Source organism: Nesoenas mayeri (genome assembly GCF_963082525.1).
Source record: "Nesoenas mayeri genome assembly, chromosome: 19".
Taxonomy (NCBI): domain Eukaryota; kingdom Metazoa; phylum Chordata; class Aves; order Columbiformes; family Columbidae; genus Nesoenas; species Nesoenas mayeri.
Genome location: NC_137568.1, coordinates 3022202 through 3048151, shown reverse-complemented (window position 1 = coordinate 3048151; position 25950 = coordinate 3022202). Strand labels below are relative to the sequence as shown.

Sequence of the window (25950 nt, the reverse complement as noted above, 5' to 3'; positions counted from 1 at the left end):
CACTTTTCTAGTTGTAGAAGAAGAGGGTGACTTGAGCATGGGTTGGAGACTCATAGACATCTTGTTGCTAGCAGTGGGTTTCTCTGGCTCTGGGCAAGTTTTCTTGCTTGTAAAGAAACACTGAACACTTCCCTTTCTGTCAGTCATCTTCTGGAGGGTAGTATTTGGGGAGTGCTTTGAGAGCAAGCACCATCTAGCAGGGCTTAGCAGTGTTGCTGAGGATTTGGCTGTGGAGGAGGATCACAGGAGGCAGAGTGCTCCCACAAACAAACTCCAGAAAGCCCATTATTTGCTTGTGCTTCATAGGGGGAGACTGTAACGACCCCCCAAAGCCAGCCTGGCGCTGGGCTTCCAGACCTCTCTGCCTTGCTGCGGGCTGCTACTCGGGCAGTAGAGGGTGCTGGAAATACATGTCCTCTCTCCTGTCGGGCACCGATGGACACTTTGAGGTGAAGTGATATAAACTGCTTAACATTCTAAATCTTAATCCCTCTTCTTAATGTTGCTTTAGCCAGTGTTATCTGATTTCTGTGTTAGGGATCCCCCCTGGGACCTACTCAGCCCAATGCAAAGGGCTGAATCTTTGCTGGAAACGCTGCAGATCGTAGCTTGAAACAACTTGACTTCCAGATGAAGTGAGGTACAGACAGCGAAGGCTCTGGGGCAGCTGGAACTGTTTTGCTGCTTTCCCTTCCTCTGTGCTCAACAGTGAGGCTCCATCCCTGTGCTGTTGAATCGTGGCTCAGAGACACCCTCTGGTCTGCTGAGCCATGGGGAGAAGAGATTAGTACCTCCCTCTGTGGATCCTGGCTGGGGTGTTTCCTTCTCAAGGCCTTTCGTAAGGGCAGTGACCAGTTGCTACTGCCTGGTGCCAAGAAACTGGGCTGAGCTTGGGAAGTCTGGGCTCCAAGCACCAAACTCTGCAGTGTCACATCTGGCAAATGTCTGGGTGGGTTTTTGCTCACGATGTACAAAGCCCAGATCCAAACGCAAAGTGTCTGAGGGCTCTACAGCCTCCAGAGGGAAGGCTGGTGAAAGCTTTGCAAGAGAGCTCAAAGCCTCTGATTTCTAGCGAGTTCTCTGCTCCTTTCTCTTGACTGATTTTTATTTTCAACAATCTGACAGGAGTTGAATCTGCAGTCCTGGGAGGTAAGCTGGGGATAAATCTCAATTTCAGACTGCCTGCTTTCTTAAAGGGAGCTGACTTAGGTTTAGGCTGTGAAGGGGCTGTGTGCTCTTTCAAAAGAGCTGGCTCTGAAGAACTGCTTTTTTTCCTTTTTTAATTTGCAGTGTTGGGTGCTTTCTTCTGGGACCAAGCAGTCGTTTACTGCAATAATGGATTCTAGGCACATCTATCATGTTGTTTCCCCATGGGAAGTCATTGATTTTTTATTTTTTTCCCCGTTTTGAGTCCAGTAATGAAAGTATTGATCAGGGAGGGTCAGCAGCAGTTTATAAGAGCTGATGCTGAAGTCTTCCTTTAGCATCAGTTGATGCTAAAGGTGAGGAGGAGTTTGGGAGAGGAGTGACACCTGGACTGCCCACAGATGGAGAAGTTGGGACTGGAACTGGGTTATAGCATGTGCTGGTGGGTACCTAGTGTGCTGCTGGCGTTCAGCTGCTTGTGTCAGCCTTATTTTGTGTGTGGGGGGCAGCTGGGGCCTGAGATCACCTAAACAGAATCTGTCTAGTCCTGTTCTTAGTGTGCCTTGCAGCTTCTGTCCTCTGTCAGATATTTGTTGCAGTCCTCAAAGCTTTTTAATGGGGAATTGGAGAAAGCTGGTAGATAGCTTGTTGCCATCTTCAGAACAATGCAGAGACTCATTAACTGTGAAGCCATCTTAAATCTTTGGCAGAGGAAGAAAACAAGGAGGGGGAACTATACGAAATGATCTGACAGTTTCTGTAAGATCACCCATTTGTCTGTTTAGACAGAGCAGGAACAACTCTACTGTACGAACTCAGTCTGCCGCTTCACAGAAGCAGGGAAGTTTTCTTGCTGCTTTCCCAATACAGCTCTTTTTTTTAGGAATGTTTTACACTAAGTAGGCTCAGCATATTCAATAATTTATTTAAACAAAGGCAAATGCCTATTAATGTTTCCTGACATCCAGAGATCCAGGGCTAGTATGGTATGCAAACACCGTAGAAACATTAGTCCTCATTCCTGCAGTAATGCTGTCCTTGTTTGATAGTTGTCACACACGAGGCTGGGAGAGGTTAATTGATTTGCCCAGACTGCATTAGGATTAAGCATCAGGTGGCATCGCAACTTGAAAGTGTGGGCAGGTTCCTTGTGCTGTTTTCCTTCAGTGTCAGTTTCCTAAATGAAACAAATCTGAGGCTTTTTCTGTAGCTCATCCGTCTCTGACCTAAAATATGTTCCAGTTTGTTTTTCCTTAGTGAGATTTATACTGACTTATCTGGAAGAGAAGAATCCTGGGGTCTCATCAAGATTTCTTTAACCCTGCTGATTTTAGCCCTTCACAGCGGTGTCTTACTGTACCCCAGTAAAGCTGTTCTGTGCACACAATTAAATTGTGTAAAACTTGTGGGGTTTTTTTTAATCTCATGGCCGAAGGCAAGGAAAGCTTAAAAAAAAAAAAGAAAACCCAGCAACCCAAGAAAACAGTATGGGGCAGGAACAGCATAGACTGTGGCAGTGAGGTGTTAAGAGGGCTGTGGAAACGGTTTTAAAGCTTTGCAAGTTGGAACTTTGGCTCAGGTTGCTAATGGTGAGGAATCTCCCAAAGTGGCTCTGGTCAGCCCTGTGGACCCTGAGCTCTGCAGGGCCGAAGCCCCCACGAGAAGGTCCCACAGGTTTGCAAGCAGGGGGTTTGTGATCGGCAGAGGCCTAAAAGCATCTTTTCGTTTCACTGTTTGTCAAGCTGTGCTCACAGCACGTCTGTCGGCATCAGGTACCTGTTTGCCTGTGGCTGCTGCTGTGACCTTTGCGTGGAGTTTGCTGCCGAAAGAAGTAAACTACAGAGGCAAATTATGATTTATTTTTAAGACTTTGAAAAAGCTTTGTGTGTTTGAACTGCAAAGTTCAAGAGTCCCTGTGTGCTCTGCTGTCCCTGTACAATATTTCTTTTTCCTGCAGTGGGTGTCAACCTCTTCTATTTCTGCATAATAATCTACCTCTACGGAGACCTGGCCATCTATGCTGCAGCTGTACCCGTCTCTCTCATGCAAGTGACCTGGTGAGTGTGTGTCCTGCTGCAGGGTTGCGTGCTGACAGAGGAGAGAGCAGGCTTGGGGATTTGATGGGGTGATAAGTCTGACTGGGATCAGCTCCACTTTGTGAAGAACAGAGCTGAGAAATGACTCAAGGACGGCTCATCGCTTGTGGGTGGGAAGGTGAAGTTGTTTTGTGTTCGCCACCTGAGTGCCTGCCTGAAAAGCAACTGACCTGATTTCAGATGAGTCTTCAGGTGTCAAGTACTTCCAGCTTCAGCACTTGCACACCTTGGAATTGTTGCTCAATAGTTTGATTGCAATATTCTGTGCAATATTTCAGCTTTTCTGTCTCTGTGAATAAGAACTGAGAGGAGTGATGCTTACCCAGCATGTGACCAGCGAGTGGTGACCTTACATGGACTTAACTCTGAACTGAAACCAGTTCCTTTCTCAAAGAAACAGATAATGAGAGAGATTGGTTTGATCAGATCTGGGCTGGACTGGATTTGGATTCATGTCTTGGAAATGGAAAACCTGTATGGCCTAAACTTGTGAACTTAATGACCAAACTTGTAAATTACTGCAGGTGATTCAAGAATTTGCCTTTAAATGTATGGTGCTCAGTGACTTGCTCTATTACACAGTCCAGAAAATATAAGGAGGAAGAGTTTTCATGGAGGGAGAGGAGAAATGGAGACTTTGGGTCTCTGATCATTCTCCTTTCTTCAATGCAGGAGAGGAGGAAACATCCGCTAGGAGTTAATTACTATCTTTTGTTTCTCCATCCTTTCCCAGTAGTGCCATTGGCAACCATTCGTGCAGTGTTGGAGATGGCACAAAGTACAACGATACGGACAAGTGCTGGGGGCCAATTCGACGTATTGATGCTTACAGACTGTACCTGGTGAGTTTCTGAGACTGGGACGACGATTATTTCCATTCAGACTTTACTTCTAGTGGATAGGGATTTTTTTCCTGTAGAGATAATGTGGTTCAAGTGAACAACAGAGGTGGGAAGCTTTTGGTTCAGTCTGACTTTTTTGGCCAAATACCCCCTGTCTATTCTCAGTGACATGGCTATGTTTTAATTTGGTTGCCATCAGAAAGATCCTTATGATTTTGAGTTTAAGTAAAGTTCTGTCTGTCTTCTTGTTCAGTTTTTTTATTGCTTAAGCAGGTGATATGTCTGTGCCAAAGGCACAGTGGCTGGCTAAGTAATTCTTGCTTTAAGGTAATTGTTGTCAATATACCGGAGTATATTAAGCTCTCGTGAGTGCATTCTTCATGTGAATAAAACTATTTTTGCTGCAGGAGAATCTGCTTTTTGAGAGATGATGGAAACAGCCCACTTAAACAACATCCAGTGCTGTATGCTGCTTCAGTAATAGCTTTCTGTCTGGCTTAGGATTGTCTATTGCATCTATTACTGTGCTGTGGTTCTGCTCTGAAACCAAGGTTTTTCCCAAAGGATGATAAACGCTGCTTCTTTTGAGCTCGGAGAGAGTTGAGCGCTTGTACCTGGAGACAGATGTCAGTAGGGCAAAATGAGAAGAGTTATGCAAGTTCTGCATGGTGTGGCTTGTGTTAGGGGTCTCAGTGAGGATTTTAAGAAAAAGAGAGTGAAGGTGGCTGTGTGTGTGCAAAGAAATCCAGGGTAAAGACTATTTGAAGCAATTTTGCCATAGTACATTTTGGACCTGCAGTGGATCCCATCCCTGAGTGCGCTTGTTCCAGCGTTATTGCAAAAGTAAGAGCTGGGCCTCAGTAATATTAGTGAATGTCAAAGCCTAGTTAATTATTTAAGAGAAATATTATTGCTTTATTAAATTGTGTTTTGGTACGTTTCTTTAAAACTTCCAGAAGATTGAAGATTTCCTTCCTGAATTTCAATAACTCTCCCTGACCCAGCAGAAGGAGCTAGTCAGAAAGGCAGACATGCATTAATTACTGCCTGCATCTCTCAGATATTATGTCTATAATTCATGAAGATAATTGTAGTTAGGACTTGAAAAATTAAAAAAATTAAGACTGTGTAAGCATTAGACTTGCCGTCTGTGTACATAACTCTCAGAGGAGCTTTTCCCTCTGCTTTTCTCCTCTTGTGGATTTGGAGAATAAATATCTGCAAAGTCTTTGGTGGTGATTAATCCCCGCTCAGTAATTGAGGTGATGGTTTCAGAGCTTTTCTCTGCTCCCCCATAAAAGTAAAGAAGGATTGTTTATGGGAGAATGTACCAGTCCGTAGTGGGTTACTGGAGAGGGACGGTTCCCACAGTCACTAATTTCAGGAGGCTGCTGTGTGTCCAAGTTGTAGATTTCTGTTAAGGTCTCTCTAATGTTTCTTACTGGATGAGCAGGGGAGTAAACTGGGACTGATTCTACCTCCAGATCTGCTGGTCCCACTCCCTGCTTGACCCATGTGATTTTATTCTCCAGAGAACAAAGGTGATGATGACTTCCCTAGAGAAGAAGAAGTGTAATAATTTATAAAACATTCAGACCACAGTGCTGACACTGTCTTCAAGTTTGGAAGTGACTGTGCTGGTTAATATTTTATGTGGACAACTAGTGACCAGTAGTTAAAGCTCTTAGACTTTCTGAGTGAAAAATGCAGACGGGAGGGCCAGGGGAGTAAGTTGCTTGACTTCAAGCAAAAAAATTTAATAGCAAAACACTAATTATCTCTACAAATTTTGTTCAAGCTTCTTGAGTCTTGAACGTGCAAGAAGAGCTGAAAAGCTGAAGGGAAAAAGGCAACATGAAAATGAGGGGGGATGAGATGCATCCAGAGCATAGCTATTCTCTTGATCCTGGGGGATCATACTCCTAGAGAACGTGCTTTATTTTCGTGACTTATTCTTCTTTTGGATTCTTGCTTGTTGGAATAATTCAGGTTCCACGTTTCAGTGGGCAAACAAGGTCTCTTTTCGCAGGCTAGGTTCCCCTGTGGCAAGGGGACAGATGGACACCGCGATCCCAGAAGAAAGCAGCTGAGTTTTTGGATCAGCCGTTTTGTCCTACATGCCTGCCTCTAGTTTTCTCATCTCTTCTTAGTACTGTATTTAGGTTTAAGTGACTTTTAGGAGCAAGATGGATGGTTTTCACTGGAACGTCTTGCCTGTTGCAGTGAAGCAGGTCTCTGGATGTGGTGTTGCATTTCTTACTCTGTGCATGACCCCACAGAAAGCCTTTTTTTGGACTACCAGGAGAAACAATCTATTTGAGATTTTCTGGGAAGATGGTGCCAATGGGAGCTCTCTCGTGCCAAGTACAGCCAGTCTGCCAAAGATCTGTGCTGCCTTCCTCCTGTCGACTCTTTTCTCTCCCAATGCTATGTCGTCTTTTCAACAAAAAACATTTCAGACATTGACTTTTTGAGCTGGAGGTGGAGAAGGGAATAATGACTGATGTAAAAATCCTGTTTCACGGTTTATTGTCCAAAAAGGCCTCTGGAAGCTGTTTCTGCTCTGATCACTGTGAATGGAAGCTGAAAACTAAGTACATAATGAGAATATTTAGACAGATTAAATTCTTCTCTTGAGACTTGCTTGTCTGTGCAGCATCTTTATTGCTGCTCCAGAATTTCACACCTAAGTGTGACTGCAGAGTCTTCAGAGACCACTAGGCCCCCATTAACCTTTGTCTGAACAAATGGTTATCTCACTTCTTGTTTGTAAATAGCCTTGGAAAATACAGACTTGCAAAACAAATGAGTGAAGGCAAGTACAGGAAATACTGAAATAGACTTTTCCTCCTGTCCTATCACTTGCTGGTGGTATTTGCCTCCTCTTTGAGACCGTAGGAGTCCGGGGAGGTTTAAAAGACGAGCTTTACTGTTCATTGCTGTGAGGGCAAGACCGCGCAGGACACATCAGCTGGAGGAAAGGCAAGCGTCAGATGGCCCAGCGACCTTGTTGAAGGCAAGCACTGATTACAGTTAAAGCAGATCGATGGCTTTCTATCTTCGCTTCAGATCCGTCACCAGGCTGTCATGAAGTGGCTCCCAAGTCCCTGGGCTGTCTCGATGGCAAGGCTAAGGACAGAGTCGACTTCTCTCCGTGCTGAATTCACACGTCAATGCAGTTATTTTATCATGTTTTCTCTAAGGTCAGCTGGACGTCTGCTGTGCGGGCTGCGGGCAAGGGGCAGTGGATTTAAGTGTTGATCTTTCATAGCACTTTCTTGTCTTTCTGTTCCAGTGATGTAGGAATGCGACATGATAGTCCCTGTTTCTAGAAAGCAGATACTGAGGTAAATAAGAGATTAAATCCTGGGGATCAGCAGCCATGCGGAGTGTCTGATCCAAAATGCATTCATGACCTGGCAAACAGCACTTGTCTTCTGCACCAGGGCAGCCGTTGTAGCTAAACCCTCTCGTCTCTTCCCAGCCCTCCTCTTCTGGCAGTTTGGGGCACAGTGTGTTCCCATGGTGGAGAGGAAATGGCTTAAATTCTCAGGAGGAGCCAAACGCCTTTCAGAAGAGGCACTGGCACAGGTACTCCTGGTAGCCTGGCTCGGTAGCACGTCAAAGCTACCAGGTGCATCTGTTCTGTCTGCGTCTCTGTTGGTTTTTTAGCTGATTGGGAAAGGGACGCGGCATCCGCTTGTCCCGGTTCACAGATGCTGCAGTATCGCAGGCAGCCCAGCGGGTGCGGGCCGGGCGAAGAGGGGAGCGCAGATGGTTTAATGGAGATTATCCCAGTTGGAAACGTGCTTGTGCAGTGAATAAAATGAGCGGGCTTGCAGGCGCTTGCGTCCCTCTTCAGGAGGGGACAATGTCACCCCAGCCCGACGCTCTGATCAGAATACCCAGCGACTGGAAGGGCTGCGGCCACGGGAGGCTGCGCAGGGGGGTGAGCGGGTGGTATGAGGGCACGTACGATTGCTCAGTGCCAGCAGAACTTAATCGGCAAAATGCAAAGGCTGAACTGATAAGCGTTGATGTAGATCCCGTTTGCCTTGGCATGGTGCTGCCTTCCCGGTCCTCCCCAGCTCCGGGCTGGAGCACCAGGTTTGTGCTGCTGGTAGTACGTGCTCTGCTTCCCTCCGCGACATTCCTTGTTCCCATCCTGCTCGGGGCAAAGGTACCTCCAGATACATTTCCCTGCACTGGGGCAGTTTTATCAGCTTGTTCAGCGCATGAGGCTCTTGTAGCCTCTCTGTCTGTGGCTCCAGCTCAGGGTTGCCTTCTGGCCTCTATAGGCTTTCTTTGTGTGTTTTTTTTTGTTGTTTTATTGTTTACCTCCCGACAGTGATATGAGGGGAGCTCTCATGGTGGTACTTGAACATCCATCCATGCTCAATCTAAGCTGTCTCTTGCCAACTGCGTGCTGGAGAATCAGAGCTGTAGCGGTGCTGCAAGCAGAGCGCATCTTCCAAGGACACCTGGGTTTGCTTGTCCTCTGCCTTGCAGCAGCCTCTGGTAATAAATGGGTCACAGCTGCTGTCCACTGGATATTTATTCTTACAGGCCTCAGTGTCTAGAGAACTAGAGAGCCAGTGGTGGGGAAGGTGGCTGCTCCAGTGGCAGGTGTCTGGAGCAGGGAGGGCTGATTTCCCAGCACATCAGTCAAGAAGGTTTGGGGTGCTTGCTCTGGGCTCTGAGGATGAGCCGGGGAGAGGAAGGAAAGCTGATGGAAGTTTACTCTGCTGGTGTGAAGCCATTGTCTTATTTAAATAAATTGCTTAAAGTGGAGCATTGTTGTGTTGCAGATTACCCCAGCTTACGCTAAAGATGCAGCAGGACTGGGGCACTATTAGCATGTACCTCGTAAGAAGTTATTCATGGTAAGACCTTCTTGCCAAAGGTATTGCATTATATTCCCTACCACAAATGCTCCGATGCGTTTTATGATGATATTGATAAGGAGGATTTGTACAAATTTGTACAGATTTGTACAAATGTACAAAATCTGCAGCTGCTACTGCTGTGTATAGGTCTTCAGAACAGGGAGAAGCCTCTTGAGGATCCAGAGTATTGTGCCATTTCTGTATGTACAGAAACCTGAGGGTTTGAGCTATTGTTATGGCAGGAGAGGAATTAGCACTGCGTTAAGCATAAATATCAGTAGCTTTAACTGTTTGTTACAGGTGCCTCTGAAATACAGCTTTGCTTGGCTAAAAGCCCAGTCTCAGGGGCTGATTGGAGTCTTCTCATGCCTCTCATCAGCTTCCAAAAAGTAAGGTCAGTTAAGTTGCCGCTTTGCTCTGAAGTGGTTGAAGAAGGACAGGAGCCAAGTTCGTTTAAAATAAATGATGCCTGCATGTGGGATGGGAAGGCAATTCTCAGCTTTGCTATTGTGAAACTAATAAGGTTGAAATTGGCACAAGGCCTTGTTAATATGTCATAAATCCTGCTTCCTTCATCCTGGTCCATTCATCTTCTGTGGGCTTGTCAATAAATTCTTTCAATTGCTCACTTGTCATAAGCCTGTGACAGAATAACTGGCTCTTTCGGAGTTTTCCACACCCCTCGTGTTTCCTAATGCAAGGGGAACTTCAGATAATAATGGGCCTTGGGAATAAGAGGTTTTTCCTGACCTGGCAGGAGGAGAGGCAGAAGTAGCGTGGTGTTGTGAAAGTAGAATATAAACCTGTTGTAGTGGTGACCTAAGAGCTGGAGTTCACCTTCTGATGCGTGATTTATTTTTTTTTCTTGCTTTCCTTGTAACTGGTTGCATTTTGAATAAAAGAAACATCAGCTAGAAGACAAGGCTTCCTGCAGCCAGGGCTGGGTGGGAGAGCAAGCTTTTGGTACAATAGTGAAGCAACTGCAAGACCACGGATTGCAGCAACTAAGTTTAAAGGATTAGCTTGTCTCTTTTCACAGGAAAATCAATAGTGCAGGGGACTGGAGTGTGTTTTCTGCACAGATCTGCCTGTTCACTTCACAATGAGAAGTGGTTTTTTTCCTTAAGAGGAGCTTGGCTTGTGCTGTCACTTGGCCACTGAGCTTTTCCAAAGGGCCAATCCTTCCCCCCTGCCACCTCCAGTGGGCTGGCAGGGGCTGTGTGGAAGGGAGAGCTGCTGTTCTGCTGGTCGTACATTTGGCCAGATGTGTTCCAGCTGCTACCAGCCGTTAAGCAAAAGGAGGCTGGTGTGATGGGCAGAGGCCATCGGTGAGCTCAGATGCGCTTGACTTCCCCATAGAAATGCGTCCTGCATATTTTAGAGCTTGGTTTGGCTTATGTGATGATGGATGGTGGGCATGAACCACGGAAGCAAGCCAGCTCAACAAATTGGGCAGAGGAGTTGTTCTAGATATACCTCTGTTTGCTTTTGTGCACTTCCTGCAGTTCTGGACGTACCAACGCTGTTTATTTGGCTCAAACTACAGCCCCTGCTGCCCAGCGAAGCCACCCCGGTAAGGCTGAGAGGCTGCTCCTGTTCCTAAATAAAACCATGCTTTGGAGTGAACTCATCTGGGCAGCCAAGCACTGAAGCTGACACTGTTCTCTCTTCATATTGGGGACCGATCTCTGCTGAACAGGGCAGGTATCAGAACTGACATCTGTTTGTGATCACCCACACACTATACAAGTTGTAAAGGTTTAAAAAGGGCCTTTTAAAATCCCTTTCTTGGACTAGACTGTTCCAGCAGACTCACAGATCTTTCAGTTTTGGAACACTTTTGCAGGGGAAAAAGTAATAAACGCATTTCCCCTGCGCAGTGTTATTTTGTGACAGCATCCCAGAAACCAGAATTGGAGAAGACTTGTTAAGTCAGCTAAGCACTCCCCTGGGAGATGCAATACCAACCTATTTCTCAACAACATATTTTCCAGTAATTTGTCCGGTGCTTTAACACCAGTTTTGTTTTTAAACAGAGGTCTGACCTTGCTGCCTGCCTGATTCGCATCAGCGTTTTCATTGAGTAAGAGAGCAGCCTTGATCTTTCCTCCCCTGAAATTATCATTAATTCCTTAATATACAGGTAGAAAGCACCGGGGCTGCAGAACTGTGCAGTTATGCCACACTGAACACTACCTGAGGCTGTGGAAGGAAGAGGTCTGGACACACTCGTATCTCTTTAAACTCCTAAATAAGTCTGAAACTTCTTAACGCCTTCCTAAATTGCACTTTATGTCTGGGTGAGATCACTCATGCTCTTGTCCAAAAATGTGGATTTTTTTGGACTACATCAGCAAATCCCACACGTGGCTCATGCTTCTGTAAGCAGGGCTATAAATACAAATAATGCAGCTGGGATTTATCTTGTAAGTTGGAGTCGGTGTAATGCTCTCAGGCAGAGCTGATCTCCCTGTTGCGCCAGTTTGGTGTCCAGGAGGAGGCTGGGAACAAGCAGATTCCCCACTAGCCCCAAGCAACGGGGCTTTGCTTACTTTTGTGCTGCTGCAAAGTCATTACAAAGTGCGGGACATTTCCTTTCCCTCTGGGTAACTCCTGCCTGACACAGTGAAGGGAATGATGCTGAAATCACATTCTCCAGGCAGCTGAAAAATCATGTGAAACTCAACTGAGAAGTTTGTAGGGGAAAAATAAAGACTTGGTGGTAGTGGCAGACAAGGGGTTAGTGGCTGCCAGGAACACTTATCCTTGCTGGACCCAAGTACCTCCCCACCCTGGCAGTTTGCAGCTTGACATGTTTGCAGGGCCCTCGGTGCATCCACCTCTCCCTCGCTTTATGCTGTCTCACCCCGGGGCTTTTGTAGTCAATAGAAATATTGTTGGAGTTGCCAATATCCTGCCAGGAGAGGCTATGAATATGCAGGAATTTGGGGCAGTGTCTGTGTATAACCATTATGCCTTCACACTTTCTTGGAAGGAACTCATTAATCTCTCGTACCATGCTAATAAATTAGGGAGGTGGGGGACGACTCCTCAAGGTTACCCAGTGTCAGGAGGGAGGTCAGAGCAAGCTGGTAGGGGAGGTACAGCCAGACCTGGCTCTGCAACTCCTCTGCTGTCCTTCCAAATCTCTCAAGCCAACCGTTCAGCTCTCCTGCATCCATCCACTTTGCTGCTTCCCTCCTGCTTGTTCAGATGCAATTAGGAGATGCAGAATAAGGGGGAGCCAAGGGTCAAGGAGGCGGTAAAGTGATTACAAGATGCTGCAAATGGCTGTGCCATAAATACTCCAATGATGAAAAATTAGATGCCAGTCACCTCAGGGTTATTGCTGGCCTCCATCTTTCTCTTGTTGTGAAAAATGATAATGGAAATGTATTTACCCCGGAGAGTGCAAGCTTTCCGCTGGCTGCAATCCTGCACACCCCAGGCGTGCCAGGGACTGCAATCCTTGCACCGAATGACTTTCTGAAAACATTTTGTACATGGATTTCTTCACTTTAAGAGGAGGAAGAGCTGGTTTTCCAAGGTGTTCTTTCCAAAGTGGAAAGTTCCTGGTGCTCAGAGGTGGGTTGGCTCCAGAAACAACTGTGGCCCTGAGTCAGGGTGGGAAGAGGAGAGCAGCACCCACGGTACTGCCTTGACATCCATGTGCTGCTTGTGCCTTGGCCTCCCAGCATGTGGTGCCTGCTCAGTTGGTGGCTGGTCCTTGGTGCGCTGGGTGCCCAGCAAGATCAAAGCTTGCAAGGACATCAGCTGGGACAAGTACACTGGTTTGCTGGGTGGGCAGTCAAAAGCAAGCTCCCATAAACTAGTGATGGACTAGAACCTTTGAAAATCCCTAGATCATACTCAGATTCACTAAACAAAGTAGCTTTGGGGGCACAGGCGCTTCTTTCCATATCTTGCAGGTTTTCCATTTGGAAGAAGCGCTGGGAGCACTGTGGCACAGGAGCTGTGAGTGGCAGCAGCTCTGTGGGTGCGGGTGGGTGAAACGCCACTCGCTTTGCTGGTGAAAAACATCCTGGCAGCAGCTGAGGTCCGAGTTCTGGGGAGATGCCTCCTCCCTGCCTCAGGGTACTGGAAGAGAGGTGGGCGAGGGCTCCGTCATGCCAGTGACGTGCTGCGTGTGAGTTATGACTCTAACCCTCTGCCAGGTGTCCCGAGAGCGGCACGTTAATCACCAGAGCTGCTGTGGCAGCAGATGTAACTGCCCTTGTTTCTTTATCTATAAATATTCCTTATGGAATGTCTGGCGGTTGCATCCTCCGTCCGTTGTGACTTTCTGACTCTACAGGGGATCTGGAGGTTAAAATCCCTCTTGCCTCGCAACTTCTTTGAGCAATTCTTGTTCTGTTGCTGGTTTATCTCTTTTCAACCAACTTTAAGAGCTTTGTTATCACTTGTCTGCTGATAACTTGCTGCCTATCAGCACGGCCCCTGCTGCAGCCCTGCCTCCAGCCTTGAGAAGCTGTGGATCTTCAGCTTTATTTATTTCTTTTTCCAGCTCTCTAAACAGCTCCTTCCTGAACAATCAGACTCCTTTCATATATTTATATTTGTACTGTCCACTGCAAGGGGTAAAGCTTTACCAACGAATGCTTGGATTGCCGCCCTCACTGATGTGCCATCTGGCTCTCTCTAGCTTGAGATATGAGCTCATGCTGGAGAGAAATGTGGCCTCCTCACCCTAGTGAAGGGGAGGAGAGGTGGCAGAGGGGACACCGTGTTGCACTCAAGACCCCATCCCCTTGATGGATTTTAGCTGAAAAACACTGAGGCCCTGGCATGAGCAACTGGAGCCTGTTGCAGGATCATGTAGCAGTTGCCGTGACTCAAAGTGGGTGCCGAGGAGCTACCAGAGGCTGCGGATGAGTGTTGATGAAGCTGCAGGTAGCTCTGAAATGTTATAAAGCTCTGCCTTCTTTATCCAGGAGTCCCAGACAGGAGTGGGGGAAGCAGCTTGCATTTAATATTTCTCTTTTAAGTCAGCCCTAAAAATTCTCTGAGGATGCGAATAGGAGCACCAGTTTGTAAGGCACTGCTCTTCTGAAGACGATAGGTCTGGTTCAAGCTTCCAGCCAGGGATAAAACCTCTGCCCTGTGTCAGTGCTGGTAAATCAAGTTCTGGTTTTGGGTTTTATCTCCTAGATGTCTGTTTCAACATACTCTAGAGGAGAGTACCTGAGGTGGGAGCAGGTCAGCCAGTCCCTGCCTTGTTTAACATCTTGTTTGTTTGCTGTACTTGCACAGTCTGGTTTTGTTGTATTGTTTTGTCTGTCCCTTCTAGCGCTTATCTGGGTTGTGAAATAGCTCTGAGCTCAGGGATGTCTTGCAGAAGCAGAGCGGGTGTCAGAATTGCCACTCCTGACAGCGTGTATGAAATGTCTGCTTTTTCCTGCCGTGCTCAAGGAGACTTTCCTTGTGACTGAGCACTGAATCAAGCAAAGCTTCCTCTGGGAGGTGCTCCTTCAGCAGAGCTTGTGTCGTCCTGCCGGTATCGTGCTTTGCTGTGGGAATGCTCCGTACCCCTGTATAAAACACTCAACTCTCAGCTTTACAGCCAAGGTTGCAAAGCCTGTGAAGAAGAGCGATCCGTGTTGTTAAACCAGTAACTTTCTTTTAAAATGTCAAGCTTATTCCCCATTAGAGCAGGGCTATTTGCTGTACTGTCTTGCGGGGGAGAGGTACTGTTGCTCAACAGTTGTGAAATCAAATGATCATCAATATTGCAGAGGTGGAGTTGATACTGTCCTGAAATGAACTTTGTGTGGGATGTTGGCATTTCTATCCAGGGGAAGCAAGAGCTGCCGAGGAAGGATTTGTTTTGGGGTGAGTTCTGGTTCTGAATGAGGGTGAGTAAAGCTGGGAGGAGGAGAAAAGGAAAGGGAAGGGTAGGTGGGGTTTAAGCCCAAAGGGAGATAGTTAAGGAGAGAGCACTACAACATCTCTTTACCATCTTCATATTAAAACTGAGGGATGCTTTGCCCCATATCTGAGACTTATTGATTTTGCATTGGTATGATAGCCCTGTGCCACACAAATGCATTTATCCAAAAACTCTCCAACTCTTTTTGCTGTGCTCCTGGTGTATTTGCTGCATTTAACAAGGTTAATCCTCACTTTGATCAGGTAAATATCCTGCTTCTGCTCAACCTGTCTGAAAGTTTCCAGGCTCTGAATCAGCAAGAAACAGTAGCTACTGTTTGTAATTCACTACTCAGCAAGCACCGAAGACTGATGCAATTCTTACAGATGAATTTGCAGAGCATGAAAACAAGCGAGTTGTGATGACAGTAAGGGATGAAGCTGGTTTTCGGATGGTCCTCTTGCAAATGTATGCAGGCACTGGCCGTAATGCTGTAACTACTGCATCTAATACGTGAATCAGCTGCGTTTGGGATGCTAATTGCGCTTCCTGAGCTGTATTGGCTTTTTCTGTGAACACCACATGCTGGGAAGCAGATGAAAGCTATTGAACTGTACTGGTTGAGAGTGATATATGGACCGTTCAGGTCAGTAAAGAACCTGTTCAGTCAATAGAGTCCTCAAACCGGCTTAAAGCATCTTTATATGGTCGGAGAGACTCTTGGCATCAGCTGGCCACCGCTGAGCGGGTGAGAGCTCTCCTGGGGGTCCTCTTGGCTGAAACTAAGCTGATAAAACCAGCCAGATGTCCTATTAACGCTTCGTCATACTTTTTCTTTTGTCAGATAAGCCAATAAACAAGGTTATGTAACCGAGTTTTAACATAAGAGCTTTAATAAAATATACTTTTAGAAATATATAAAAATATATAGAAATACATTGCAGGCAATGGTAAGCCCCAACTAGTTTCCCCTGTGGCAAGAAGACTTGAGTTGACCAGCCTACTTTTCACTTTGAAATACTAAAAGCTGACAGGTGCCGAGGCTGGGGAAGTGGTGTTTGCTGAGTAGCTGGCTAAGGGGAGCTCCCAGACCTTGGTGCTTGTGCTGTTGTGGCTTGGCTGGGTGGGAGGGATGGGTTTGAAGACCCTCCCAGGGGCAGAGCAAACTGGTGTGCTGCTGGTAACCCCTGCTAGGCTGCCGGGCAGGGTGGGATTTGGGGTCACAAGCTGCTGTTCTTTCCTCTACACTCTGTGGCTTCAAATTTTCTGGCTGGAAACATCAGTAAAAGCCAGAAAAATTCTGGTTTTATTGGGTCATTCTCGTGATGGGTCTTTGTGCTGTTTTTCAGTGTGAGAAAGGAAGGAAAAGTAAAGAATTTTGCGTTTCTTCCATTTATTTGCTGTGTGGGGGCTCTGCAGCAAGCCTGGTGACTTGTCTGGCCTTTCTCATTTAATGGAGGAGCTTGGAGAGAAATTAGGGAACCACTCTTAACAACCAGTGTGTGCAAAACCACAGTAAAGGTTTCTCTCTGCCATCCCATGAATATAAACAGCATTTGATAGATCTGATGCTCCTTCTTAGCCAAAGGGAGGATTTCCTTACCTTGCTTAAGTTTAACAATAAATCAGCCATGTACGCCTGCATGTTTCTAATGGAAAGCCACTTCATTAGTAGAAAAATCTTTAATCAAAGTAGACTATGCTCGTTCTGCCTTGAGTTAATTTGCTGAAGCTTAGGAAGAGAATGATAAACTCCTTGAAGTCATCTCAGCTAGCTCAAGAGGTGAACTGGAAAACCTGGGAGAGCTTTTTGATATGCCGGAGCTCTGCATATTTGATTTCTGGCAGGGCTGACTTGTGCAGTTCTCAGTGTAGGTTTTGGATTGTTTGAATAGCACGTGTAATGAAGCACTTTGTAAATTATATCCCTCTGGGGGAGACTTGAGCTTGCAGAACATCAGGTGGAAAGTTTGAGTATATGTCTGAGGTGCTTATTTGGGCTTACTTTTTCCTTAGGGAGAAGTTATGAAACTAATTAACTTAATGGGTTGGAAGAGCATTTAGGTGTCTGGCACAGTGAGGTAGAGAAAGTAGAGATCCTCCTTCTAAGCATCATGGCCTCTTCCCATCCTTTTGAGAATGTGTTTTTAAACAGGCTTCCTGGTCTTGGGACTCTTCTGAGGGTTGATGATGAGATTAGTTCTAATCCAGGGACTTGCCCCTTGTGTCTTGATTATTGGGAAGGAACGGATCCCTCTTTCCTGGCCTGTGCTCCATCCCACAGAGCTGAACACAATTTCACTTTGAAGTGATGTTAATCTGGCTGTTTAATGTCCTTTTCTGCCCTACCTTTCCCCTCTCAAGCAGTCCGGTGTGTGATGTGCCTTCCCTTCATAAAAGTGGTTGGCACGAATCTCTGCATAGCAGGGCAGCCTCATCTCATTGCAGGCCTTAGCATCGTTTGTATTGATCTGTGGACATCCATCGTGGTTTGCTAATAGGCATCAAGTGGAAAAGGTAATACATTTCTATTGCATTTGAATTCATCTCTCACTTTATTCCTTTGGACCAGCTCCAGGATCTTGTTAAGAACAGAAGACACTGATCATTTTAAAGGACGGGAGTGGTATCCAACTGTTCAGGCACCATGACTTGTGTCTCTTCCCCATGAGTAGTCAGGCTCACAGAGGGCAGAGTTGAAGGAGTTGCTCAATGGATTGTTTAAGATGCTCTGAGTGCTGGAGAACAACTGCAGACAGTGGAGTGTAACATCCAGCAGAATTCCAGAAGTTCGGGAGCATGTGGGACACCAAGACACCCAGCACCTAATGACACTTTCGATGCTTTTCAGCAACAGAGCCCCATATCCACCTTAACATGGTCCTTTCCTCAGTGCTTAAGACAAATCCAGGTTTTGGACCCAGCTGCTTTGGTGCTCAGCGATCTTGTGTCAGTCCTTGCCACGGTTTGAGGTGCTGTTTTGCCAATTGGTTCCGGTGCATTCTAATTTGCAGAAGACACCTGTTCCTTAATTACCACCATCCTTCGTCCGTCTCCCTTTGTTTCCGCTCTTTCTGACGCATGAGCTATTAACACGATTTGAAGGGAGGTTGTGTTGTGCAGTGTTTGCGTTGGGAGGGGAGGATCAAAGATATTAGTCACAAACTTGAGAATAATTTCCTGTAAGAGACTTGGTGTCTACTTGATTCGCTGTGGGTCCTTAACCTACGTCTCTCTTTAGGCTAAAGTTTATTTACTCGTTTGGGGTTTGTGCACTATTCTAGGACAGAGCGGTGATCTGCAGAGGGCAGAGAGTAGAGTTAAGCTCTTGGTTAGAAGAAAGGAACAAGAGGGAGAGGAGTAAAAAATACTTGCAACTGGCTGGTTTGCTTCTGTGCTAAAACTCAAAGTGTCTCAACTATTAAGGCTGTTTTACTTCTTAATTTTGCTGGTTATGCCTGTGTTGTATTCTGTGTGGTTTCGGTGTTTCCTCCAAGGATCCTCAATTGCTTCACACATCTGAATTCTGTGCACGCTTGCTTTTTTTTTTCCCCAAGCAGAAAAACAAGGCTTGGTGTAAATGATGGCCATAGGTCAGAACATGTCTTGACCGAGCGACGTGTGAAACCAAGGGTTCTCTCCTCCGGTCCCCTTCTGGGTTTACTTTGGTCGTTCGAGAATACTTGTGATGCAAGGCATTTCCAATTTGCCTTGCAGATATTCTGAAGCTGTCTCAAAAAGGGTTTCTTGGGGTTGTACTAGTCTTAAAATAGCTTGAGTTCTGTTCTGTCACTGACTCTGTTGGGGTCGACAGGGACCTTGAGGCTCCGCAGCCTGCCCTTTTGAGTCCCAGTTCTTCCCTTCTGGTGACACCTTTCTTCGGAACTGCTTTAAGAAGTCAAGGAAAAGAGCAATGTGTAAATATTAATGTTGAGTATTTGTCTTTAAAATCCCTTTGGGTTACTCAACAAATCTGCACAGTGTGTGCTGTGGCTCTATAGACTCTGCTTCCTTACAGCTTTTGGACCTGCTAATACATCGCTAGCCCGTGCCACCCCGTGCATGACGGGTAGGACTCTCTCCTGGAACACTCATTTTTGTCTCCCTGTTGCAAGTAGCTTCTCTCAGTTCATATTCAGACCTCAGTCAAGGTCTGTTGTCTTCCTGCAGTGAGGCCTTTTCTATCTGGACCAGGTAGATCTCAGATGGTGCTGCCCAGGACACGGCTGCTCTGGGCACGGGCTGGCAGCACAGTTGCCCTGTGTGCTGTAGGAGCGTGCTAGAAGAAACCGGCATGGGAAGCTGTGTAGTCCTTATTTCCAGCTTTGTTTGTTACGTTTTGCAACCCAGCTGAAAAAGATGCAACAGATTGGTACTGCAGCATACCCCAGTTTAGTTTGCTAGGAAACCCTGGTCTCAGTACACATCTAAGAGGGCAGTGAAGAAAGATCTCTTCTCACTTACAGTGTCTTTAATTTCCACACTGAAATAAGTTTGTTCTTGTGAGTGTCTTTTTGATTTTCCTCACGTTGCACAGGTTTTCAGCTTCCAAGGCAACAGTTAACACTATAAGCTCCCTGCTGTAAAACAAGCAACTGAAATCATTGGAAAAACCGTTCCGGGCAGACTTGGCTTTATCACCATGCAGCCTGGGACACCCCAAGCTGCTCTGTCGACACTAATGCGAGCAGACTGGTCACGGCTATTGCTATCCAGACCTAAACTGAGCATGTACCTGGACAAAGAGGCCACAATTTAATATTTAATGTTCCATAAGGCTGTGCTGAGAGCTTTTACTGAAATGTGTCGGGAAAGGCGTGCTGTACTGGTGATAGCGAGCGGCTGGAAGCCAGGAGGATCCTGTGCTCTCCTGCTGCCCGAGGCATGTTCTCTGATACCGAGCAGCTTGCTTGACCCTCCGTGTCTCAGCCAACCTAGATGCAAAATTAAGCAACAGAGAAAGCTCTGTGACAAACAGACGTGTCTGGAGGTGAACTTTCAAGGCAAGCTTTGCTTTACTGATAAATTCGTCTTACTAGCGGGATTTCTGGGTTTTAACCTAATGCGTATTTTCGTTGTCCTTCCAGGCAGCGTTCACTCTCCTCCTGGGTCCTTTCACCTTCTTCAATGTGCAGAAGACCAAGTATCTTCAAATCATGACATCCCTCATGAGGTGGATAGGTGAGTCTCAGCCACCTCTTTACCACAGATGGAATCTGAGTCACGCTACCAGTGCTTCTTTTTGGCAAGTTATTCCTGTTTGGAAACAAGTGCTTGTCAAAACAGCCTCTTTGAGGAAGATTATCTAAGCCTGATAAATATTTGAGGAAAAGGATTTTAGTTCTAGTCTGAAACTTCTGATTAAAACAAAACAAATTGTCCTCGATCAGACATGAGCTGGTAGATGAATTTTTAATCTGGTTTGTGTGCGAGGCAGAAGTAATTTGGAAGAGTCTCCTGTGTGGGGGGTAAGCGTGATACCCACCAGTCGCTGTTCAGCAGTAAGTTTCTCATTCTCTCAGCATGTGTTCAACAGACATTGGACTATCTTTGTTTTGATCTGAGAACAAAAGGCACCTCTGTCAGACTTTCCACCCTTAGTTTTATCATCTGTTTGCATATTTTTTCCCCCAAGTCTTGCTTTAGCATAGAATGTGCTGCACTGGAAACCCCCAAACCAACGTGTGGTGGTGTTGGGAAGCTCCGCTCTCATGAGTGCTCTCCAAAATCTTACTGCCAAGCACCTCTGGGAGGACAGATAATTCCCTTAAGGGAAATAAGACATTGTGACTTTTTTTTTTTGCAGTGCCTTTCTCATCCAAAGCTTTAGCTGCCTCACATCTGACTTGCATGTGTACATGCCCCTAAGGGCTGAGAGCATTGTGTGTGTTACAGAGCCTTATGTCAAGGTTTGTCTCATTCTGTGTGACCTGGACAGTGTAACGGATATTCATGGCTAACAGAGAGGATGTTACAGCACCAGCAGCATTTCTGTAGGTTAACCGTCTCCTGGTTCATGGGTCTAGACCATTTAAGCACAGAATTATCTCTGTTTGTACCTATCACTGACCTGGAACAGGAAGAAAAGCTGATTCTCAAGCTATTTCCCACGACACGCACACACTTGACTTGACTTTGGTTGGGCATTGACCCTGTTGTGTGAGGTCAGAGGCCTGTGATTCTGTTGGGAAGTGGCTGGCAGTCACTGCGGAGGAGCAGAGATCCTCTCTTCTGGAGAACATCTGAGATGGGGTTAAGCAGTTGTCACCCAGCAAAATGAGGTTGGATTTTAAACCCTCAAGTCTCAGATGCTGAACAGCTGGAGTTAATGAATTCTGACCTTGGATGGTGTGAAAATCCCAAGTGTCTGTTTTTCCCTTTTGTTGTCTGAGCACATAAAAGGTTTGAAAGCCCCCATGTTCTTCAGAGAAAGAGGCTATCTCATTAAGGGATATTAAATAAAGTTTTAGTGTGGGTTTTTTCTTTTTTTAAAAGAGTAATCTCTGCTCAGCTCACTGGCCTGTTTCCAATCACCCTGCCTCCTCTTTCCTGGTAAAGACATCAGTCAGATCTCATCTTATCTGTGTGACAACCTGACGCCTGCTTGATCTGCCGTTGGTTTCCCTATAGCCGGTTCCCTCCAGTTTGAGGATTGCTAAACCTTGCCATAGAGGCGAAACTGTTTCTCTTTTTCATCGCTTGATGGAGAGGGACAAAGGCAGTGTTTGGAGAAGTGTAGAGGAAATTCATGCTTTAGCCTGATTGATTCCTGCGTCAGCACGCCAGGGAACAGCCGCCCCAGATAATGATATTTAATGACCCTGACAGCACCTCAGTGGCTACTCAGAGCAACGAATTCCGTATGTGTACAATGAGGGATAGATTTATTAGGAAAGACGATTTATCACCTAGGCACGTGATGCAGGGAGCAGAGAAAAGCTCTTGCTGCAGATTCCGGGATGAGGATGGATCCCGTACTGCTGAGATTTATCAAGCTGGCTTCTCCCATGTCCTCACATCACCACTGTCCCCTCCTCCAAAAGCAGGGCTGCGAGTTAAACACGGATTGATCTTTTGTTGGTGCTTAGAGAGCTTAGATCCTACAGAATGGTCTTGGCTAGTGTTTTGTGGTCTCCTGAACTTGTCCTGCCTGAATGCCAATGGCCAGATGTGGACTCTCTGTCCTGCTATAATCTGTGCCTTTTCTTCACCTTCCTTGAGTTGTTTTTAGCCATGTCAAGGTGGTTCTCCTTCTGCCGAGCACTCAGAGCTGAACACCAGAGCTGCCAGCCTGTTTGTGCTGGGTAAAAACCTCCCACATGGACAGTGGCTTATTCAGCTTACCTGTGCCTGCTATGGGTGGGAAGCTGACCCATCCTTTGCATCACGATTTGAAAAAAACGAGCCTACTTGATGAGCGAGGAGGTCAGTACAGACTTTGCAACGTGCCTACTCCAGGACTCAGCCTTTTCCCCAGCCGGGTGAAAAGCCCCCGGATTTCGGAGCTGATGTAAAGCTGCACTGCCCCAGGTGTACTGGTAATTCGGATGACAGTGTCTGAGAGGATGGTTCTTGGCAGCGGGGAGAGCTCGCTGTGTGTGAAGGTCATTTCTGCCGGTGTTTTTAACAGTGTCAGCCTTGCCTTGAAAGTTGCTTTCCCTCTTTCTCCTGATCTAAGTGATAATCAAATGTCACTCGCCTCTTTCCAGAGCCTCGTGCTCATCGCAAGAAGCACATCAGCTAACAAAGCCCACGGCGGTCTCTTTCCACACCTCATGGACAAGAAAAATTTCATTCTGTCTCTGAAAAATTCAGCTTTGAACTCTGAGATGTGAACTAGAAATTAAAAATGGGCTAGTTCGAAGAACGTGGAGACGCAGCAGGGATCAGCCCTTCATCTGATTGTTTTTTACCTCCCAGGGTAAAGGTGCCAGGACTGGCACCTCTGAAGTCTCTAAAATGAGCAAGTTGAAGAAGGAGCTTGCAAGCCCAAGTGCTGCACGGCTGGAGAGCCCAGACAGATGGGCTCTGCTTGTCTGGGCCTGCGGAACGCGGAGAGCTCATCTGGAAACACAGCCGGCATGGCGAGGCATCTCCCTGTCAGGACTGGTAGGAGCACAGAGGGTGGATCTGCATCTCCAGGTGCAGCGGGTGGCACAGAGGGGGCTTCCAGAGCCACTAAACCTTCTGCAGAGTCACAGCATACACACTCAGGTGCAGAACTGCTTGCCGCCTCGTGTGGGCGAGTGCCAGTGGTTAAATTCAGTGCAGCAGTCGGCGCTCAGTCTGCTGGGTTATCTGTGCTTAGAGATCTCGGCTCTCTGGTGAGTGTGTAAGGGTTTGCCCACACAAGCTCTCACCCCTTTCCCAACTGGAAGAGCTCCTCAGCCTGCTTTGTCAGCCCTCTCCTTCATGTGTCCAAACTGCCTTGGCAGACAGAGCACAGGTGCCCTGATGGGTGCTACGGGGTGCCTGTCGTCTGTGCCCTTTCTCTAGGGAAAGGGAAAATCACTTATTTTAAATCCCGGTAATGGTCCTTAAGGTGAAGCTTTGATTTAAGTTAGGGCTAAAACCTTGTTGGCTCACCCAGCTCTTGAGTGAGGATACTGGGAGGAGAGACAGGGCCCAGATGGGGTGCCCAGGTAAGGACCTCAGGAGGGTGAATTGTGCCCTCAGAATGAGGAGGCTGCCTTCCCCAAACTGAAACTCTTTCCTGCCTTCCATGTCAGCCTTGCAAGTGTGGGGCTGTTGTTAGCCCAAGTCCTTTGCTGGTTTTGAAGCTTGCTTCCAGGTCTCTTACAAGGTTTTTGGAACAGTGCATCTCTAACTTAAGCCATCAAGAAATTAGAGCTGTTGGTATTTTCAATTCTGCTGTTTGGACTTCAGGCTCTTTTTTTCCTGGAGGGTTTAAATCTGTGGTGGTGATGGATTGCTTCCTAAAGAAACTTGAATATATAGCTGTTTATTTGTTTTTCTGTCTTTTCTCCAATCCTGAACAAGTGGGTGGTTTTGGGGGTGAGCTGCTGGAGGGCTCGGCACAGCAAAAGGGACTGAGCCGGCCAAGTCTGGTGCACTTCTCAAAGCAGAGGGGACACAGCTCACTTGGGCACAGCCTTTCCTCTTTATTACTGGATAATATTGGATAATAACTGTCTAGCAGCATCATGGGAAAGGATATGGATTAGGAAAGATAACAAAAGGACAGGGCTTGGTGCAGCTCAGCTGCAAACATTGGGCTATTGTGTATTAAGCAGCTAACCCGATTAACTGCAGCCTGTTGCAGCCCGAGATGCCCGGCTCTATAGGTGAGGACTGTTGGCTTTAAAGACATGGGTAGCATGATTATCACTGCTCTTATTGAATAGTCTCTGGCAAATGCTCCCAGACAGCTCCCACGTGGGACATTTGCTCTATGTGCTGTTCCTGATGCTGTATCGTAGTTATTAGAAAGTATTGTATTTTAATAAAGAGACATTTTATAGAGGAATAAACTTCTCAGTTTGGTTGCTGCAGGCTCAGTTCTCTCTCCCTGTAGCACAGGCAGATCATACCATGTCGATTCAGGTTACTGTAGCCCTTGAGATGGATCACTCCCAGCTCTGCCCAAACTGCGATCTCACAATTATATACCCAGAAATGAGATCTCTCCCCTGGCTCTTTCCCCTGGTCACTAAGAAGGAGGGAAAAAATGACAAGAATAGCCAAGAAGTGTTTGCTGAGCTTTTTTTTTCTCTCCCCCTTTCCCTCCTGTCCCATCGCCTTCCAAGGTACATGGTAGAAGACTTCTAGGAAAGGGCTCTGCAGAGCACACTGCTGAGGCTGACTTCCCTTAGCTCCTCGTTTCTCTGATACTTCTGCTCCCTCTACAAGAATCCTGCTCTTTACAGAACCCCTCAGCACTTCTCTGCAGAGAACTGGTCTCAGACCGTCTCACTATTAGTAATAATTGTGTATATAGATATATAAAATAAGTGATACTCAATTCAGCTGCTCTCACCAACTGGTGACGGATACCCAGCCCATCTCACAATGAACAAGCTGCTGCTTGCACCTGTAGCTGGAAAGTTGAAAAAGTCCTTGGTCTCTTTGGCAACAGTCAAAATATCAGTAAAGTTCTTGCGTTCTTTTCAGATCAACTCAAGAGCACAGTCCAGCTACTGGAAAGAAAACATGAACTCTATCTCAGGGAAAAAGCAGTGTTATCAGATTATTCTCACTCTGAATCCAAAAGAAAAGACCTTGCTAGTTACTAAAAAGAAAAGTCACACTACTATGAAGAAAAATTAACTTGGTTTCAGCAGAACCGGCACATCCTGTGTTTCCAGTCTCCCGCAGAGAGGTTTGTCCGCCGGTGTTGACAGTCCTCAAGGTGGCCTCTTTTCTGTATGAAAAATGGGGCTTACTGCAAACAGCTTAAGGAGGGACCAGTTCAATCTCTGCCCCTTTCCTTTCACGGTGTACAAGAATGACAAGGAATAGGGACTGGGCTGTAAATCAGGACACTGTTGCATCTTCATTCTGACAAGCTTCTTCGCCAGAGTTACTTCATATTCTTGCATCCGTTTTGGAGCAGAGAAAACTGCTGCCAGAGCCCAGGGTAAATAATTCACTACGAGAAGTGAATATATTTATGAAGAGTTAGTTAAAAGGCTGTGATTCTGTCGTGCCTGCTTTCAGAGCTGTCGTCTGAGGAGCTCATTTTGGTAGAGTTTGTGGGGGGCAGTGGGGTGAAGCGGTGCCTGCATGAGGGAAAGAGCCTTGTTAGCTTCAGATGCAGATGGAGAGTGACGTGCGGCGCTGGACGAGACCACTGAGATTCTGTCTGAGGAGCTGACGTTCCTGAAAAGAACACTTCATCTAGGGAGCAGGAGACGGACTGATGGGTGTGAGCGCTGGAGAAAGGGACATGAAAATGTAAGGACACGTTCAGCCCTGCAAAATGGTCTGGGTGATGGTGCCCACACAGGTTTTTAGAGCGAGTGTGTGGCGTGGAAAGCTGCTGTCTGTTCAGTGTGTGTTGTTGGAGGAAGATGATAAAAACTGCCCAAAGCAGGATGGGGAAGGTGTAGCTGAGGCTGTAGAGCACCTGGATT

At 46.5% G+C, this 25950-nt stretch overlaps 1 protein-coding gene across 1 annotated transcript in view; it reads left to right on the top strand.

The window, feature by feature from the left end:
- The window catches only part of TMEM104 (transmembrane protein 104), a 41129-nt gene that overhangs the window by 8010 nt on the left and 7169 nt on the right, over positions 1 to 25950 (top strand). Inside the window, exons 7-9 of the mRNA XM_080356668.1 lie at positions 3104 to 3203; positions 3976 to 4084; positions 19945 to 20038. Of these exons, the coding sequence (XP_080212794.1) occupies positions 3104 to 3203; positions 3976 to 4084; positions 19945 to 20038 (303 nt within the window). The remainder of the gene's footprint in view (positions 1 to 3103; positions 3204 to 3975; positions 4085 to 19944; positions 20039 to 25950) is intronic.